The sequence below is a fragment of the Tinamus guttatus genome, unplaced genomic scaffold (assembly GCF_059628265.1).
Source record: "Tinamus guttatus ecotype Peru unplaced genomic scaffold, ASM5962826v1 Tinamus_guttatus_pri_ptg000115l, whole genome shotgun sequence".
NCBI lineage: Eukaryota > Metazoa > Chordata > Aves > Tinamiformes > Tinamidae > Tinamus > Tinamus guttatus.
Window position 1 is genome coordinate 163,509 of NW_028288649.1, and position 19,537 is coordinate 183,045.

A 19,537-nucleotide genomic window follows, 5' to 3' on the forward strand; every position below is an offset into this window, starting at 1 on the left:
ATTAAAAGAATCTTTGCACCTATTATAATTAGTAAGACATAATTATTTCAGAAATCCACAGACAGAAAAAAAAAATAACACAAACCCACAAAACATAACTTCTCGGTGGTGGGACTAGAATCTTAATGAATGAGACCTTCAGAAGTCACTGCCAGACATCAGGCTCCAGGATCAAGCACAGCTCTTCATTTTTTTAGTTTCATTTTAGACAGAATGAAAAAAAGTGAATGAAGTTTAAGAACACAGCCAACCTGACACTGAGATCATATTTGTAATTGTATGTGCACCACTACAAATATATACCACTTTAGCTGATACAGGTAATGCCACCATAACTTTATTCTGATTTCAAATTATACCCTCATACTTGCTGATGCACTATGAAGTTGTTTGCATTCAAATATGCATATAAACATCCAAAAATTTACCATAAGTTTTTATTAAAAAAAATTTACATGTTTTTCCTGGGTACATCTTTTTTTTTAAAAAGTACTGTATATATCAAACATTTAAGGTTCATCTCGCTGTTAATTTTCTTTGAAGAGCTGTTAAACATCTCCGAGTTAAAGAAACCACAGTGTAACTGCAGGAAAAAAGGCTTTTAGTTTTCTTAAGACGAGAAGTGGCTTGGTATATTTTGTGGCATGAAGACATGCCATTAGCAAGTAATCCTTGTGTTTACAGCATTCTTTTAGGAATGACAAACTCAAAATCCCAAACAAAAACTCATACCTAACTAAACTAACACAAGATACATTGAAGCTACTCAGACAAATAGATTGTACTCAGAAAAGTGTCAACATTCATACTTTAACAGCTCTTTAAAGAGAAAATGGTGCAGACTAAGTACAAGTTTTTGTCTCAGTGTGATACACATTTGAAATTAAAATAAAACATGGAAGACCAATATCTTTACATTTTGTTCTTCAGAAAAAGAAGAATATTAAAGAAAGCATTTAGTAGTCCACTTGTGCTTAAAATATTCAATGCATGAGAAAGTCAAAAGAAAAATAATACACATTTTTATACACCATGATCAAAAAGAAATTTATACTTTTGCTGAAATTGCACTGTATTTAAAACACTCTCTAGAATCTGCTCCACTTCTACGTACGGCTACAGAGGCTGCCTGGCACAGTTCCTCTTGCACTCTAATTGCCAACCTGTGGAGGCCCTTCAGGGATGAGCGACGTGAAGAAGGTGGTGATAAAAGACCAAGCAGAAGCCATGAATCCAGGATGTGGCTCCGTATTGGCATCTTCACCTGCATCTTCTCCACTGTCTTCATCAATCCCATCATCCATAAGTCGCTCCTTTAAAAACAGAAAGTGAAGCCATTCAACTGTTTCATTTCAGAGCCTTGAAATAAATTAACAGCTGTATTTCCCCGCATTAAATAACTTATCTCAAAAGACTCTCCCTGAGGAATAATTAGCATGAAGGAAAAAAAAAATTGTCATTGAAGAGAATTATTTATTGTATAATTAAAAAGCGTGCACTGGGGACAATGCTGAGACCTTTCCAGTTGAGCCAGCGCTATTTTAGAAAGCTGACTTTCTGTCCAGTCATTGTAACAAACATCACTGAACTATAAAAAAAGCTGCATTTGCCAGCTTTATTGCTTTATTCATTTCCAGTTCTACCTATTGGTAGTGCAAAACTAGCTAGTCAGTTACTTTGCAATATAACAGAGAAGTCTCAAAAAATGTCTGCTACTACTCACCATCTCTTCAAGATCAGGATTATTTACATTTTGCCCATCACGGTTCACTTCCACATTATTGGCTGCCTGTTGTTGGCCTCCCTCTTGCCTAAAGGGGAACCATCCAGCTTGGTGTCTAGTTAATAAAATAGAACAGTTGAAAATGTGTCTTCTGAAGGGAAGAAAAGATCTTCTGCTGCAGCTACTTACTGTACTAGGTTCCTCAACTAGTTTCAACTGAATGAGGCTGCATTAATTCTTTTGGAAGTGGTGTTTCTAGTTAGCAAGATTCTTACTCATCCAGGTAAGAAAGAATAGTCACTCTCCGCATGTTTCAAGATGTGTAGCTCACAGCCCACTGTCCTCAAAGATGAGAAGTTTACCAGGATTAGGTGATGACATACATAGAATCTACTGGGGTGTGCTCCCCATTTTTGAATGCCCAAGTTCTATTAACTTTCACAAGGTAGTCCTAAATTTCAAAGTTTAAAGTTGATTTTTCCGGAGGGAAAAAAAATTCAAAGCCAAGGCTCGAAGCCTCTTGGAGAAGCCTCTCTTACATTTTCAAACATCTATACTTTGATTTCAACTACTATTGTACTTGCATCAAAAAGAGAAAGTTTTTATGAATAGGGTCTTCATGTTGCAAAGATAAGACTGCCATGTGAAGGAAAGACATCAGTGGTGTGTCTAAAATATCAAGCATTACAGCCATTTTCCACTTCATCTCATATCATTAAGATATTCTCATAAGTAGGATGAAACGATCAGAACACTTGGTATTTCTTAATAAAACTGGGCAGAGAATATAGATCTCTAGCACGCACTGTAAAAATATCTTTCTACTCACTGCAGTGCTAGCAAGTCTAGTACCCAGCACTAGAGTAGCACTCTACCCAACATAATTTACTCTACACACCTTGTACTTTTACAAGCCTCAGCGAGTTTAGCTCTGCCATCTTCCCTTCACATCCAAGCATTAAATATTTTCAGTTTATGTAAGCAGATCTGAATTAATTATACAAACAATTTCCTTGCCCTTGGTTTTATATTCCATCAAAGAAGTCTATGTTTCAAAAATGTAGATTTGTTCATAACCTAAAACAGTGCTTTAGGTTGTTGAGATTAAAATGGTTCCCAACATGCTGTAAAAGTCTTTTGAGCTAATAAAAATAAAAATAAAAAAATAAATAAGAGAGAGAGAGAGAGAGAGAGAGAAACAAATAAACCTAGCTTTTCTCAAAGCAGCTTATCTGTTTGGAATTCAAATTTGTGTACCATACCTTAAAATCACAGTACTTTAAATTCTGTATTTGGGTAGTGGAAATGGGTTATACCCGAACAGCATGCTCCACGTATCTGGCTGAGAGCTGTCCTTAACCGCTGTACTCACAAATAAACGAGCAGCATGGCTCCCATGACCATGACGAAGCGGCTGAAGGAAGAGTAGAAGTAGACAATGCTGAGGAGAATGGCCGCTCGCGAGAACGTGTACATCCAGTCCAGCCAGTCCCGGTTGAAGTCCTCCTCGTTCACCACGGGCCCTCCCTGCGCGTTCATCTGGACGTTGGCGTTCCCAGGCCTGTTCTCCTGGGCGGCTGCATTGGGCGCTGCTGGCCTCGTTGGCAGCGGCACGCTCTGAATTTACAGCCTGGGCAACTGCAGATCTCATGGGCTCGGTGCTGGAAGTCACTTGGGCTGAAACAGCAGCTTGGCTAAAAAAAATTAAATATAAAACTGGTTAGTCAAAAAACACAGAACACTGCATTTAAACCTACTCTGTCTTCTTCTCTGCACCAATTGAAAAACAAAACAAACAAACAAACAAAAACCCAGATGTATTACAGGGTTAAAACAAAATGTACTTTTCTCTATCTTTGCTTTTAAAAACATTCATTTAATTTCAAACCAAAACCAGATTTTATAGTTCGATGGACAAATTTTAGCCACATAAAACAGTCCAGCCACAAAGAAAGGAGCCGACATTCTGCAACATGTCAGTTTTTAATACCCTCTTTTCAAAAGTGCATCTCAGGACTCTCCAAGACAGCGCACAAAACAACTTACTATTGCATGTAGTACTGACGCGCATACATTTGTTGCCACCAGATCATCTGTAAGGGACTGAATGCAGGGTACATAGGAAATCCAGCAGGAACACCCTGGGCTGGAAATTGGTTGCCTATATTGCTATATATAAAAGGAAAAACAATGATTTTTAATAACTGTCACATTTTAAAAATGCAGTAGTATTAAAAATAAGGTAGCATTTTTTCTTATTTGTTCTCCTACAACAGTGCAATTTCAGCATAACTGAAAACATATAAGGACAACATCCAACCCATTCCAACAGTACTTCATTTTTATGGAAAAAAAAAAAAAACTTATTTCTATACATAAAGCATATGTGTTTTTGTATTTAGAACTCTCTTAATAGCTACATCTCCAGACAAGAAGTCCAACAAGATTTTGTTTGCAACTGCAGAAATTCTTCCATAAGTACTTTTTATGTTCAGAGGTCACTCCTTAAAGGCACTGCAGGAGCTACAAATGTGAAACTCATTAGCTTCCATAGCTTTTTGAAACAGCACTACAGTGATCAAGGACATCGAGACCTACAGCTTCTGAACGCCACAGTTGAGCATTACTCCCCTCACCCGCTATTTTGTGCGCAAGGGATTCTCCACCCTAGGTGCTGTTACCACAAATTGACATGCAAGAGAGAGATAGCTCCTACATAGGTGGTAGATTTAGCTTAGTCTGCTTTTAAACTTCCTCTAGCCTCTCTTATTTCCTAGACTATACAGCATGATTTTGGCAAGATTTCCAACTCTTTCCCCCAAAACTTTCATGTAGTAAATTGTAGTAAACCTGAACATCTTTCAGGACAGCATGAGAGTTTTATAAAGCATGAAGAAAGGCTTATTCAGGCTGCAGGCAGCAAAAACTGAGACTGCTGTAACTGCACTGTGGGCTACACTTGTTCCCTAAGTAAGGAACTCCCTGCAAAGATATCACCAAGAGATTTCATTAGTCTACCAGGCATCCAGATATATGAAACATGCCCAGAAAACAAGACGGGAGGAAGGCATGAAAATCTGTTTCCCTCATATATGAAAAGATGTTTATTTCATTGCAATTCTGGACAAAAGCCAGCCATGCAACTCTGTGATCTCTGCTTTAAAAAAAAAAATGCAAAAAAAAAAACAAGAGCAACAACGAAAAAAAAACATTTATTTCTCTAGTCATTACATGTCTTAAAATAATTGTCGTCGTCTTCTTCAAAAAACTTACTTCCATAGCATCACGCACACAAAATGAGATGGTAACAAGTGATATTCTACGTTTCTTCTGTAGACTGCAAGAGTGAACTGGTAGCCCTGCTGATGTGACTAATTCTTGGCAAAGTTAACATGGTTGAGCAGTAAAGCTAAAAAGCTCCCATTGAAGAATGAAAAGCACACTTATGATTGCTGCATCCCCCGAAACTGACAAGTGCTACAAATTTTAGAGGAGTCTTATTCCTCATAAGATACTGACACTTAGCTTGGCTCTCAAAATGTAAAGACAATTGAAATATTTCATGTAGGCTTTGAGCACCACATTGTGACAAATCACTTTTCACTCAATTTCAAGCAGGTGGTTTATGGTCTGGGATAAGAACAAGCAGGTTCACTGTTCCAACACAAATTTTATTCCAGTTCAGACACTGAAAGACAGTGCTAAAACCTAAGAATTTGGTATAGCAAGTTATGCAGAAATTTAGCAATTCTTCTGATCAGATAAAGATTTTAGGGTTGTTTTCCTTTAAAACTGCCGAAAGCAGTTCAATAAAAGTTGAGAGGCTTATTCTAAGAGCTCTCCCTCACAAACAGTCTTCTAAAAATACAGGATTTGAATCCCCACTTTCTTCCAAATTCTTTCTGAAGTTGTTATCTCAACGTCTCACAGCTTAAGGATAAAACACAGAACAAAAAGTGGTCAAGCAAGAATACTCCACATATGTCCTGTTCTTTCCATTCACGTTCAAACACACACATAGATACACACACACACACACACCAAAAGACTTTTTTTTCTTTTTTAAAACTGATCTTCTAGGTGGTGTGACTATTTAAGAAGCAAGAGTCTTTTCCAAATGTGCTACTATTAAGGAGGACACACATCAGTGTCAAAAGAACTGGTGTCTACATCAGAACGCTAAATAGTGGAGAGGTGTGCATCAAAAATCATAATAAGGAAGATAGTGTAAATCATATAGCTATTACAATTGTCAGGCTATTAAATTTGCTTTTGGAGTTCAGAAGCAACTCCAAATATAAGGCATTTCAGTGAAAAGAGCCTCTCCAAAGAGTGTTAGCTTGCTTTGAGAAGAAAAGGGAAAGCGGCACATGCTTTCTTCTCATCTTTTTTACAGGAGGAGGAGAAACAGGCAGGAACCACAGTATTTCAAGAGAATGGCAGCAACAGCAGAAGAGCAGGGAAGCAAACTGGGCAGACACCGGCATTCTAAAGATGGAAAACAAAGCAGTGCAGACAATCAAGCCAGAAAACAGATTTAAGGTTCAAACGCAGAGGCAGCTTTAGAATATTCTGGGAAGAAAAAGGCACACTAAGACTTAAATGGCTAAAAATCCCAGAATTCATGGCCATATGGAAGAATCCTAAAATGAGTTAACATTCATTACAAGGTAAAGTTTTAAAACACACTAATATTTTATAGTTAAAACCTGGCATCGTAATAAAGATGGTACACACCACTAACAAGAGGAACAAAAAAAATCTTTTTATTCCAATTTACAAGTTTCTGTCTTTTTCATCGCTCTATTTGTTTAATTATTTTGACCCAGGAAGAGTTATCTCATTAATCTCATCAGCCACATACAAGACCGGGACATCAGCTTTAAATGCTATTTCAATACTGAAAACATATTTCCTACTTTAAAAACATACATGCAGCAAACAAAGGCTACTAGTGAAGCAAAGCCAGTATGAGTGTGCCATACCCCACTGCGTGCTGCCAACACGTTCTCTTGCTCACTTCCAACCAATGCAACCTCTTATGTTCTCAACAGCTTTATTAGGGGGGCTGCTCACATCGACAAGAGATGCTGCTGCATTGATTTGCCACATCGTTTATTTCTTTCAAGTATTCTCTAATCTGAAAGGTAAGCCACTTCAAGATTGAGCTCAACCACTTCAAGATTGAGTGTGTTCTGCATTTGTACCCAGTTTCTGAGCCTCAGCTAAGTCCAGAGGACACAGCTTAGTGGAAATATAAAGTACTTCCACATTCCCATCTCAAATATGTGCTTTTTTCAAAAGCACACAAAAGCCTCAAAGCAACATACAACTCTCAATCTATTTCTCTACAATATTTTAACAAGGAATTAGTTTTAACCACCTGTTTTCCCAGATAGTTGATTCACACAAACTTGGTAACAACAACAAACATACACACACTATCTAACATTTGGATTACCTATTTGTACAAATTGCTGTTACTAATGAAAGCGTTGCAAAACACTTAAGACTAAACCTTACATACATTTTTCAAGTATCTGGAGATTTTTTTTTGGATCAGTAGAGTCTACAGTACATCAAGCTGCTATAATAAGAGAATGTTTAGTCATGGAACAATAAAAGAAAAATCCATCAGGCAACCAACGTTTCAGCTTCTAGTCCCAACTGTTCCTAACACGTCTCTTCTGCAAGTAGATTATATTCAAGTTAGATTTCCCTGTCCTCAGCGATGCGTCAAGGTTTATTAATGCTGAAATACAGGTAGCAGCAATGCAGGACAAGGAGAGAGATGCATCCAACAGGTAGAGAGCATTGAACTGAAAAGGCTACTTCATAAAGACAGTGGTCAGAATAATACAAGTGCTCCTGCCACTGCAAAGGTGATTTGCTTCCAGCAAAGAATGAGTTTCATGTAAATAGTAAAAAGGGCTTGAAACAATTAAGGACCAAATGTAGCAGGTAAGACTAGTAAATAGTACATTAAACTTTAACAAGAGAGCAACTGAATTGAAACAGATCTTGCCAATTACTGTCTTTCTAGGGACAGAATTAATCATTAATCTGTTTGCTTCTTTTGACATTCTCTACCTCCACTCCCTGCCAAACAAGTACATAAATAAAATCACTTGAAACTACACAGGACTGGGCAAATACCTTTTCAGAACAGAATACTGAAAGTGTCCCCTGAGGGCTCTAAAGCTATCTACAGCTATCAAATCAGAATGTGCTACCTTTCTCTTTTCCCCTTGAAAGAAACAAGAATGTTTAAGAAGCTGTACAAGTTGCACAGGCTAAAAATTCCTAAAGCTGCATTTTAACTTCACAAAAAACAAACAAACAAACAAACAACAAAAAAAAAACACCTTAGAAGTCGCAATATAAGGGATTTATTCCAGAAAAGTACACTCGCTACATTTTATTCTGTTATGTGAGCTGTACAAATGCTTTAAAATTTTGTTGTAGATTGACAGTTACTCAGAACTCCTGCATATCATTTCTATTGTTAAATCCAACATGGACAAGAAGTGAAGAGTTACAAGCTCTTATATAGCAAAAACTAAGAACCACGATATTCTGGTAAGTTTTTAGTCTTAATGACGATACTAAAATACAACAGAATAGAAAAGGTGGCCAAAAGCAATCAATTATTTATATCATAGATGCACTTCGTAATATATTACAACTGTACAAAAGAAAACATGAAATAAAATAAAAAACAGCTTGAAAGGGGTGCCCCCAAAACACTTATTCTCTGACTGACTTCTGGCTAAAAACATTAACACTCATATAAAATGAATTTCTAAATACAGAATAGTATTCAAAATGAAGTAGTCAAATTATTGTGTACTGTCAAAGAAATTTAATTGTAACTGAACATCTAAAAATATTTTAAAGTGTATCAAAGAGTTTAGGATTATTTCAATCTTACTTACCCTTGCATTAAATAAGGGAACTGGTGGCTTGGTATGGGATTGCTTTGTGCTTGTGGAAGATGACGATGTCTCACTCCATCTGCACTAGTGTTCAAAGATGTAGACGAAGCTTCTTGGTTTGTGGCTGAGGCACTGGTTGATCCAGAATGGTCCAAGTTCTTTAAACAAAGAAAATGTGTATACTTGTGTGTGTACACATACACATAGAGAGAGAGAAGGCGCGCGCGAGGGTGCACGTGCAAGTGAGCATGGAAGAAAGAGAGAAGGGAGAAAGGATGGTTTTTGGCCAAAGTCACGAGAGTTAACTGCTTAGTCTTAAAAATCCATTTGCTTTATGTTTTGCAATGCATTGAACTGTGTACATAAGCAACACAGTAATAGACAAGTTTAGTAGGGTTTTAATTGGCTCTGGAAAGCTTATAGTTAAAACAAAAATTCAAAACTGCATTTGGGTGCACGTACAATAAAGGGAAATTTACAGGAAGACTCAACACTTCACACCTCCCAGAGAAAACCACAAGTCATGGGACAAAGTTCCAAAAAGCTTGATCAAACTAGAGCTTAATCCAAAGAATATTTAGCAGCAGCAAAGTTTCTAGTAGCTATCATCATTCAAGTAACTGCAACCTCAGGTTATAGATTTACATTCAGAGGATGCAGTCATGCAGTGGCTCAAAAGCTCCCCTTCCTCTGCCCTTGCATTCAGTTTCCCATCCTACCCTTATAGTCATCACTATCCTTTTCACTTTAACAGTTGCTCAATCCAAATTTCTAGTCCAACTGACTGCACCCGGATTAAAGAATAGGGCAACAGCTAGAAACTACTTCAGCTCCCAGAAACATAAATGAAAGTATGTTTCAGATACTCAATGCTTTACAAGTTAGATACTTGTATGTGGAAGCAGAGCAACAGCTGGCCCTCCTCGATGACTTGTCATCATAACTGGACTACAGTTTTGCCAATAAGATGCACTGTTTCAATTTTAATAAATCCCCAAATCCTATTTCTAAGCGTTACTGTAATGTTTATTCAGTAGAAAATCCTCTTCAACTTTGACAACTCGGGAAATGAGGAGCTGCAATTACTTAAGACATCCATATCACATTTGCCCTACAAAGGAAAACAAGAAAAATTTACTACTAGACTGTGGGGGGGGGAAAAAATAAAAAAAAAGATGGAAGAACAAAGGGCATATATACTTTGGAATTGTTACCTTCAAAGCATTAAGAATTTAGCACTGTGTATTACTGACCATTTTAGGCAATCATTAGTATACAGCCTCTTAAACACATCACTTATATCTCACTTACATGGCAATCAAATAGCGACAAAGGAAGCCCCCTTTGTCCTTTGCATACTATTGCATAGTTCTGGAAAGAAGATGTAACCACTATCCACTCTCTACTATTGCTTAAACTGCTCATGCTTCCAACGTAGTGGTGCCAAACAGTACTCTAACAACAGAAAAACTGACAAAGTCAGCCTATTACTGGAAAAAAATGGGCCTGGATGCTGATAATCAAAATAACACAAACAAAAATACCTACAACAGCCTTGTACATATTCACTTTTGACTAACATTCAAGGGTTACTTAGTGATACTGTCACCTCTCAAAGAAGCCTAGAGAATCACAGTAATGAGGAACAATTCACCAGAAATATTAGCTGCACTGCTGTTAGAGGAGTGATAACACAAAGAACAAGAGGACTTGGTAAACAGCTGACCTAATAACAATAAATATATATAATAGATTTTGTAAGTTTTTTTATACATATATATTATATGTATAAATATTTCTAATCCTCATCGCCTCACAGACTACAGACACTATGACTACTCTGAAACAACCCAAGTACTGGCCAACTCTTGCCATGCAGAATGAATGGTGGCCAAGCCCCACCTGCCTTTCCCACACTTGGACTGCTCTCTTGTGTAAAAACTGATTTGCATAAAACAAGAACTTGAAATTTTAAAAAAAGTCTGAATCAACTGCTCAATTTCTGCTTAGGATATGGGAAAAGGGAGAGAAATAAAAATCATACTGTTCCAGAAAAAGTGTGTTAAAAATTAGAGAGTAGCTTAGGGAAAGTAGTGTGTTTTATCACACAATAAACATAATTGTGTTACAATGAGTAAATGTTGCATTTAAAAGGACACCTTTTAATCATTAAGTCCAATTGTACAAATGCAGTCACATGCTTTATTTTCATCATATTATTTTACCATCAAATTTTAAAAATTAAGAGAAATTACTGGAATGCATCCTCAGGGTAGAAGAAATCTATGTCCTGTGTATGAAACAAACTCACTGAGCTATTGCTGGTTGTTGAAGCTCCATGATCTTCTCTACTGCTGCTGGGTTTTGGAGAACTTGGGGGTGTCCGGGAAGTACACACCAGATGAACCATATGATATTCATCTTGCTAAAGATCAAAGAAAATTGAAGAGCTGAAGCAAACAGATGTTTGAAATTCGTAAGTCAAAGCTTTCGTTAAACACCCTCTTTCAAAGTTAAGTTTGTAATCAGTGAAAAAAAGTTACACAAAATGAAGAGATCACAAAGCAAAATTAAATCTAGCAGAAGTCCAGTGTTTCAAAACATGTTTTCTTAACAGTTGTCTACACTGAACATTCGCTTAAATTCAATTTTCCCTAAAACTGCTGGCCGATTTAATAGAAGACAACATGGAGACACATGAGGAAGCCCAAGCTCTACTCTGTATCAAAATATTTATGAAAATTTCAACTCTTCCCTTAAAGATGCTTACATTTGTGTTTAAATTTAAGAAGGAGAGTTATTCAATAAATGCATCAGAGTAAAAAATAATAATAATAGAAGTAATAATAACAGTTCAGAAGCTAAAAGACCAAGAGCATTCCAAGACAAAAAAAAACAAAACAGCTGCTCGTTCCACCTCATTCCACTCTAAGCTAGTCTCAAACTGACCCTTTTGAAGCGCTGTACATGACTCATATTCCAAAATACTTGAAAGGAAGGAAGGGAACTAGTAGCACTATATGAAGCCAAGTCAACACGCAAGTGACCAGCCCGTGGCAATTCTTCTGGAATAAGCTGTTTTCCAAACATGGAGCTCTAACAACTTGATAGTCTACATCTATTTCATTGTATCAAGTGAGAACACTGCTTACATCAACATGCATGTTGCTTATATGACCACTGCAACAACTGTGTATTTAAAGTGCACACTGCACCTTCTGCAGTACACCAACGGGTGAGGTTGGGGAAGAGGGAGCAACAAGGAAAACACACCAACTTTAAAAAACCACCTGTCGCCTTCAAGTCATGCATTGTGGCACACAGTCAGGCTCCAGTTTTTAAATAAGACATTTAGAAACACTTTAAAAAAAAAAAAAAGGGGGTAAAAATGCCACACACCTCTAGGCCCAACTTAAGGATGAGTTTCTGGGAACAAAGAAAACTGTACAACTGCTTTCGTACCACATTCTGTATTCTTGATAGCATAGCCTATCCGCATCCACGCTCATTTTACTCTTTGACATAATTTGTTCCTACACCCAAGCATAACCTCACTGTTTCACTAAATGTAACACTAACTAATTTCTAACTGGCCAGTGATCAGAGAGCACCAAACACATCTGAACAGCATTCTGATCATTTACAAAGTCTTTAACCTAACTAAATTACCTTATGTCTGGAGAAAAAAAAAAAACTTAAACCACTTGGACAGACAAAGCAAGCTAGACAAATTACCTGCAAGCTTAAAGTGTACAACTTTACTAAAGAGGATGCTCATTTATTGTGATATATTTTTACTCATACGTAATGTGTTGGAGATCATCTACAGACTTACAGACTTCAAATATTTTGTAACAGCTAAACAACATGACTCAACATCAAAAAGTGAGTATCACAGAACTAATTCCAGAGATATTTGCAGTATCTTCAGGTGGAAACAGGAATTTATCACTAATCAAGTAGGAAATACATGGCAGAGAACCTTTTCTCCTATCTTTTCTCCAGAAACTCTTAAAAAATTACGCAGAAGGAACTCTTCTTTTTCCACCACAGATCTTTACCACTGTAATTAGAGGGATGAATGTGTTCCTAAACTCATTTAAGTCCTTTAACTAAACTGAAGGCCATTAAAAGCAAGCTATTAAAATGCTTCAAAAAAAAAATAAAACCTTTCCCCTGCAAAGTAAACGAGGGAGACATTAGTTAGGCAAGCCTCTTCTTTAATACACAAGCAAAGTTTGAACTCGCTTCCTAAAATTACTCTATTGTAAGCAAGCCAACTGAGCTTAGGTGATTTGGACATTTTGTCCTAAATAAGCAAAACTAAGTTTGCAATAAGTTAGCAAGGCATTTTCATATGTAAATCTATAAGTGGTACTAGATGCATGCTTGTTGGCAATAGTTCATTTTTAAAAAACACTCAATTTCAATTATTTATCCTAATCAGTTAAACCCAAAATAGTAAGACCCAATTTCAAAATTGAGATTAAAAAGGAAAAAACAGCATTAGTCACTACACACTGTACCTAAGATTCCTCTTAACAACCCCAATAAATATGAAGAGGCTGATGTAGTTGCCCACTTTGTAGTAGATTGAGTTCTACAAAGCATTGTTCTTCTGCAAAAGTTGTGCACACAGAATACGAAATGTAACCCACTCTAAGGAGTCTATATATTAATTTTAGCACCAATAATAAAAAATAAAACCACCATCATCTCTCTGATACTGTATTACAGAGATTACATATTTTACAGGATTAAAAAATGGTGATTGCTTTAGGACGTGAAATATTTTGAAAATATATTTATTAATGCATCCCCATCTCCTTACAAAAGGGTTTAAAGCTTATTCACATAATGCACTAAGCTTTCTTCTACCAAAGTTTGAAATTTACACAATCCTTGGTAATGTGCAATAAACATCATCTTATTTGATAATACTATTAAGGATTTTAATAACTTGATGAAATCTCCATCTCTTAGTAGCAGTGTTCCCACATAATTGGCTCAAGATGAGAACTAGGTACATATATTTGAGTATTTCCTGCACTGGGCAACATATGTATTTAGGATTTGGATTTAATCTGCATGTTGCCTAAAGAAAGCAAAATTAAATTACTAATTCCTCTCTCCCCTCCTCCCCCACCCTCCGCCCCACCACAAGATGACAGCAAAATAACAAAATGGGAAATAGCAACAAACTTCTACGAACATGAAAAAAATTAAGCCAGATTAACAAACAGCTTTCCCAGCTAAAGCATTTAGGAATTTAAAAGTTAGTTTTCACATATAAACTTATTACCTTTAGTTTGCTTACAGAAGTCCTATTTTTAATGTGAATTCTTGGATATAAATCCAGGAAATAAAATAGTATTTCAAGCAAACAGATCTGTTAGCTAGTTCTGTTTTAAGTCATAGTAGGAACTATCCAAAAAAGACATTCTGTGCTACATATCTCTTATTTAGGACTTGCATATTCTACTCCCTCTCCCACCAATGGAAATCCTTCCCTGGATTTCAGAATGAAATGTACTTTTATATACCCAGATACTTCAAATACTGCTGTGCTACAACCAAGGTATACTTGAAAATACATATTCCAGAACATAAAAACATTATTTGGCTGGGAACAAGTTCAGTTTTAATACAACAATGAAAAATAAAAGTTAATGATGCAAACCTAGATTCCTATTTTCCAAAACCTGTTTTTGCTCAGGTATTATACAGTGTTGATAAGGCTTACTTTTCTGAGAATATCTTTCAGTTGAAGATGATCAGGAAGCAATCTGCCAGAGTACACCAGTCTCTGATCCTTTGTAGGCTAGGAGATGGGACAAAGAAAGAAAATTAGGTTTTTCCAGCTGTACAGATACAGAGCTAGAGATAACATTTGCAAATGAGAAAATACCTCATAATTCCAAACATTATAGCCTTAAAAACATTTCAAAGGCTTTTCAAGTCCAACTCTCAAGTTATATCTGAAAGAGCTTTTGCAATTATGCACTTAGCACCAGTGTTGTGAAAAGTACCACCACGTAACTGACACACGTGCTGAAAGAGGGAGCTGGCCTAATCAAATCCTAGAAGAAATCTAGCCTAATATCAGTGGAACAGACATGCATTAGCAGTGACAAGTATTTGAAGAATTTACCCACCATACCATGTCTTACATATCTCCTCTTTCTCTCCCACCCCTTTATTCTGCAGGGTACTCCCTATCTCCAAAAGAAACAAACAAACAAACAAAAGAAAAAACAACCACCAGCACTTTCACAGAAGTCCTGACACATTTTCTCCTTGCAATAATCTGCAGATTCACAGTAACTCTGCAAACACAAGAGCTACATATATTGGCTGATTCCACTCCTCCTCAACTACCCCCAGTATGGTCATTTTACTAGAAGGATTTATGGCTACTCTGAGAATTAGAAAAGGCACATAGACCATTTGGCAGGTTTTCTGTTTGTTTTTAAACCAAATTCATACTTTTGTTTATGATTAAATACACAACTTTAAACAACGCGTAATTAATGTGCCACACATAGAATGAAACTACTTTGCTTATACTGAAGAACAATTTTCTATGTTCTTCCCCATTCTCTGAAACTTTTAGCATGAACCAAAATTACGGAAGGCCTTGACATTTATAACCAAGAAACTTGTTTCAAAACAATCAGCAGAATCAGATGAAAAGTTTCAGAAACCACATTTTGGGGTCCTGAGATTGCTTCTGTGGAGATTAATTAAACTATGATAAGTATGAAAAAAAAAATCCTAATAATATTATTCAAAATAAGGGAATAGGTAGAGCTGTCTTGCTTGCCTACTTGCAACACAAGGTCTTGCATGGGCAAATTCAGATTCTTTTCTTGCAGTATCTTATACAGAAACTTCCCTCTCTCTCCCATATAATTAAATATCATCTCCAAAACTATTCAAGTATCTATCTCACAGATAAGAAAGGGCTAGATTAAACTGACCCCTCAGAGCAGACTACTCCATAGCCCTATGTAATGCAACTGAGCTTCCTACGTAAGCACAGAAGCAAAGGTGAACTGTGAACACTGTATATCACACTGAGACAGGGATCTTAATGGGGGAAGAAGAGGTCTTAAAACTATAGTCCTCCCTATGCAACAGAAATACCCAACTGCACTGCAGGAATTATCACTTGGAACTCAGAGTTGAAAGCCAACCTGGAATTCTGGGGCAGGCGTTAAATGCAGATGGAAGAAGAGGTGATATATGCGAAAACAGATTAACTTGCACATACCCTAAGGTATTCAACTCATCCTCTGCCAGAAAAGCTTCCCTACCACACCTTCTGCCTCAAGGAGCAATATGCTCCCTGCTATACTGAAATGCTCCAGTGGGATGGAAACAGTTGTAATTTTCTTTTTATTAAGAGGAGAATGGCCCATTTTCAGAGGCAAAGTCATACAATGATTCTATAACCTGAAGCTAAGAGCTCATAGTTGAGATATGATCTAGAAACCATCTTTCCTAAGTCAAAAGTCACATTTAAGTTGAGAAATAATTTCATTAAGCTTCCCCCCCCCCATTTTTTCAAGCGATAGTCCTTCTGAATGCTTGATCCAAGTTAACTATGCTCAGAATATTATTAAGGACACCAAATCTAACCTTATCCAGCAATCTCCTCTGTATCCATAGATGTCTCTGAGCTATCCTTAGTTTCAGTGACAGGACAGCTACTGTTTTGGTTACCAAGTCTGTCTGCTACTCTCCCACAGGCATTAGAAATGTAAACAACAACAGCTGGTTAGAACTATGCATGGTACTAAAAGAAGTGAAAAACAGCAAGTTTTTAAGTTGACATTTATGGGCATAATCGATGCATTGATTAATGCAAGATCTGCCTAACTGAGACACACAGATCGATTTTCAAGGTTTTCTTAAAAAAAAAAAGTTAGGACAGTTGATTTTAATGCCAAGCTTAGCTAATGTCCACAAAACCATTTAGTATCAATTTAAACCCACCTAGTTTGTTCAGTGACTTTGTAGAGTAACTACATCAACATTAGTAATTATTAAGCAGATTTAAATGTACCTTTGACTGGAGTTTATGCATATTTAGCTAAATCATTTTTTACATGTTAATCCGGTAAAAACACACACAACTACCTCAAAGCATAACTGCTCATCTGTGTACTTTAACTGGCTCCTTTTCTCAAGGCATGTTCTTAAAAGTTGGTAAATCCAAATACAGCATTTAGAGCTATCCTGAATTTATTTATTGAGAAAAATACTACCTTAACAGAAGTGCATAGCAAAACATAGCAGCTGCGAGTTGACATACGCTGGCACTTTTAAAATAGCACAGTAACAGAAGGTATTTCCAGGACTTACTGCATTCAGGGAGCGTAGCAATTTGGCTGACGAGCCTCTGACACTGTTCTGGTTTTTAAAAAAAGGCTCCTAACAGCACAAAAATTTAAACAGACTTGGAAAGAACAGTAAGACTCTGGTCAAAAATAAAGTCAAATCAAGCCAAAAATAAGCTTTTCAGTTCTATCACATATATAAAACACTACTTCCCTTCCAACATTATTACTCACTTTTAACTTGAGAGATTCTACAAAACAAAATACTGTGCTTAAATCCAATTAAAGGACAATAAACACAAATTAAATCTGAATTAGTGACAGAACTTACCCATCTTTAATGCAAAACCCAAATAATTTTGAGGATTCTGAACTACCAAGGTATGTTTTAATCATGACAAACTTATGGAGGAATAGATCAATTTCCAACAGAAGGAAGTTGTATCAGAAAATTGAAGTCTAACATCAATTGGTTGTTTAAAACCTACAATGAAACATAAAAGTCTCTCATTCATTAATAATTCTTTCTGAAACAAAACTTGGGCAAGATAACAGGATAAGTCAGAAAACTAGCAGTTAAATACATGCAGGCATTTTTCTGGAGGAAATTCTAGGGAAGAATAAGTGAAATTGTGTATTTGTTTATTTTAAAGTGGACAGGCTCCCTGAAGACAGAATTACTGACAGCAGTAATTAAATCCACAAGTTCTTAAATACTACAGGTTAACAGACCTCCAGTGTATCCAGAGACTGTTTTTTCCTGATCTCTCTGAAATGAATCCCTTCCAAACACAGAGCTACTTATTATTTATCTATGAAGTGTTTTTCAAAAGGAAATAACAATGCTAATTCTTCCATAGAACTGGGTGAACGTTTAGCGTTTACAATACAAATGCAACCTTTGCTTGATGTTTTCTAAAGCAAGGTTCAAGCCTCACATCATACTGCAACGTGAAAGCAAAGTTACTGCCTCCCTTGTAGTTTCCTGGAACAAATTCTCCTTAAAGCAAACAAATATACTGTTCTGTTCAACTGCCACTCCAAAGAGGTACGTTCTGATTTTTCTACAGCAGTATGTTTCTTTCATAGCCTTTTTAATCCTCAACTTTAGAGCTGAAAGAGCTTAGAAATGAAGCTTACTTTCCGCAGTGAAGAAACAGAGTAGATTTCTGCATTAACAGAGTTTCCAAACTTGAAACTGTCAGAGAAGTATGCAAAAAACTGACAGCATAGCAGTTTTCAGCACAACCTCGACAAACAGGCTTCCCAAGGAAAAGATTTTTGCAGAGCTTATTCAACCTCAGGTTTCAAATAATACTAAGAATAATCTATCTGTTCCATGCTCAGTGAGCTCATTAAAGTCACCTTATTTTCAGTAGTATCACATAAGCACCGTGATTATTTTAGACAGAATCCTTGCATTTACAGAAATCAGTAGTAAATTCAGGTAAGATACTTAAAATCCAGTTCTTAAGGAAAACTAACATAGCATCTAATAAGTGTTTGCAGCATTACCACCCTTCAGGATATTAAACCATGTTCTTTCTAAAGTATATGAAAGAGGTGGCTACTGGTACTTCCTGATTGAGTGGGTACACAAAACCATTACCTCCACAGACACAGTTCTTCAGAAGTAGAAGATCTTCTTTATTTATTTTCAGGAGTACATAGCACTAATACAGTTGGCCGGCCCAGAAATTACCGCAACGCCAGCCCTCACAACAAGCCCGACAACTCACCGGCTTGCTGGGGTAGACCTTGGAGAGGTGACACTTGAGCTTGCCCACCGTCCAGTGCAGGAAGCAGTTGATGGTCTGGTCCGTGTATTTCTGGTTGGGAGCCCTGATGACGAGGGTCACCGGGTGCTCCACGACGCTCTGGTCCATGCTGCTGGCGCGGGTGGCCTGTGCCCCACTGCGGCTCCCCGGGGGACGTGGAGCCTCTGGGCACTGGTGGCAGCCTCAGGCCGCGGGCACAACCTCCCCGGCCGCGCTGGGGGAGCCCATGGCGGCGCTCGCTCCTGCGGCCTCCCTCAGGGCGACGCGCAGAGAGATGGGGGGCGCCTTAGCTCGTCGCACACGGGCACCCCCCAGCCCAACAGCCGCGGCCACCGGCCCGCAGCAACGGACGAGGAGCAGGAAAGAAGAAAAGAGAAGAGGCTCAGCGCGGTACCGAGAACGAGCCCGCCCGAGTCGCGACCACCACCGCAACCGCGACCTCCACCCGCCGAGCCGCTTCGCGTAAAATGGAGACCGGAAGCGGCGGCTCCCTCCCCCGCGCGGCGGCTCCCGCGTGCGCCGCTGGGGGGCGCCGCGGGGCGCGGCGCGGGGCGCATGCGCCTCGCGGCGGGGCGGGGCTGCCGCGACCGTTGGTGGTGGGGAGGCTGCGGCCATTGGTAGTGGAGGTGCCTGTTGGGGGTTGTGCGCTGTTCCGTGGCGTTTTGCTTGGTGAACGCTGAAGAAAGGGAAGGGAAATAAACAAATCTGTAGTCAGAAACGGTTTCCGGCGTTTTGAAATGTGTGGGTTTTTTTGGTTTT

At 37.8% G+C, this 19,537-nt stretch overlaps 1 protein-coding gene across 1 annotated transcript; it reads right to left on the bottom strand.

The window, feature by feature from the left end:
• Positions 1–763: 763 nt before the first annotated feature.
• On the bottom strand, positions 764–18,973 carry HERPUD2 (HERPUD family member 2). The gene is given in 9 exon segments (XM_010219178.2): positions 764–1,313; positions 1,724–1,838; positions 3,096–3,344; positions 3,346–3,417; positions 3,770–3,892; positions 8,659–8,816; positions 10,970–11,083; positions 14,402–14,479; positions 18,740–18,973. Coding segments are annotated over 9 exon segments (1,218 nt in total). The 5' UTR covers positions 18,887–18,973; the 3' UTR covers positions 764–1,151.
• Between the last annotated feature and the right edge of the window lie 564 nt (positions 18,974–19,537).